The following is a 1,327-nucleotide window of genomic DNA, read 5'->3' as shown; positions in this document are numbered from 1 at the left end:
AGGACCAGCAGCGCCACCAGCAGCAGCAGCAGCATCAGCAGGCCCAGGCCGATGCCCAGGCCGAGGGCCAGCCCGCGCGAGGAGGGCCCGGCCGAGCGCAGGCAGTCCTCCTTGGCGGGCCCGGTGCACTCGGTGCAGCCGGCCTGGCAGGCGGCGCAGGCGGCCGGCGAGGCGGCCCAATCGGCGAAGGTCCCCGCCGGGCAGGCCCGAGTGCATGTGGCCTCGGCCAGCAGGAGGAAGGAGGCATCGCACTGGCTGCAGGCCGGGATGGCCGGGCAGGTGAGCGACCCGTCGGCCGCGACGCTGCAGCCGGGCTGGCTGGCGGTGGCATCGCACTGGGCGCAGTTGGCCGGGCAGGCGAGGCACGCCCGGGCCGGGGCCAGGATGGCAGCCGTGCCGGCCGGGCACGACCCGGCGCACGACCCGGCCCCCGGCAGCAGCAGCAGGCCATCCAGGCAGCTGGTGCAGTGGTCGCCCCGGCCGGCGCACGTGTCACAGGGCGCGGCACAGGGCTGGCAGATGGCCGACTCCGCCGGGGCGAAGGTCCCCAGGGGGCAGGCCTCGAGGCACTGGTGCCCGGCGAGCAGGCCCCCCGGCAGGCAGGTCAGGCAGTCGGCCTGGCAGGTGCCGCCCGGGTGGCCGGGCGCCGCCTGGCAGGTGGCACACCCCCCGGGGCAGGCCGCGCACTGGCCCGCGGCGAGGCAGGCAAAGAAGCCCCCCGGGCAGAGGGGGACACAGGTGCCCTGGTGGAGGAGGCTGCCCGGCGGGCAGGCCGAGCACTGGCCGCTGCCGGGCCCGGAGCACTGCAGGCAGGAGGCATCGCAGGGGGCGCACTCGTGGCCGGACTGGTCGGCCGGCTGGTGGTAGTGTGCCTGCGGGCACTCGGCCAGGCATGCGCCCTGCAGGAAGAGCCGGTCCCCCGGGCAGGTGGCGCAGTCGGACGTCGACGGCCCGTCGCAGGTGGCACAGGTGGGGGCACACGGCTGGCAGGCCCCGGCGCTGGCGAAGGACCCCTCCGGGCAGGAGGCCTGGCAGGTGCCATTGGCCAGCACATGCGCGGGGTCGAGGCAGGCCGCGCACTGCCCGGGCCCGGGCCCGAAGCACGCCGCGCACGAGGCGTGGCAGGTGATGCACAGCCCGCCCTGGGCCGAGGTGTCCCCGGGGCAGGAGTCCACGCAGTCCGGGCTGGCCAGCAGCCAGCCGCGCTCGCACTGGCCGCAGGTGTCCGCCTGCTCCGGGCAGCTGGCGCAGTGCGCCCCGCAGGGGGCGCACCCGGCCGCCGAGGTGTGGTGCCCGGCCGGGCAGGCCGGCACGCAGCGCGTGGGCG

At 77.8% G+C, this 1,327-nt stretch overlaps 1 protein-coding gene across 1 annotated transcript; it reads right to left on the bottom strand.

The window, feature by feature from the left end:
• Positions 1–5: 5 nt before the first annotated feature.
• Positions 6–1,242, bottom strand: H696_06362 (hypothetical protein; the record flags this gene model as incomplete). Its single annotated transcript, XM_009500102.1, has 1 exon — positions 6–1,242. A coding segment is annotated over one exon (1,237 nt), but the record flags the coding sequence as incomplete, so codon positions are not given.
• Positions 1,243–1,327: the final 85 nt, after the last annotated feature.

Source organism: Fonticula alba (assembly GCF_000388065.1).
Source record: "Fonticula alba strain ATCC 38817 unplaced genomic scaffold supercont2.156, whole genome shotgun sequence".
NCBI lineage: Eukaryota > Rotosphaerida > Fonticulaceae > Fonticula > Fonticula alba.
The sequence above is the reverse complement of the archived record's forward strand: the minus strand, read 5'-3'. Positions and strand labels throughout refer to the sequence as shown.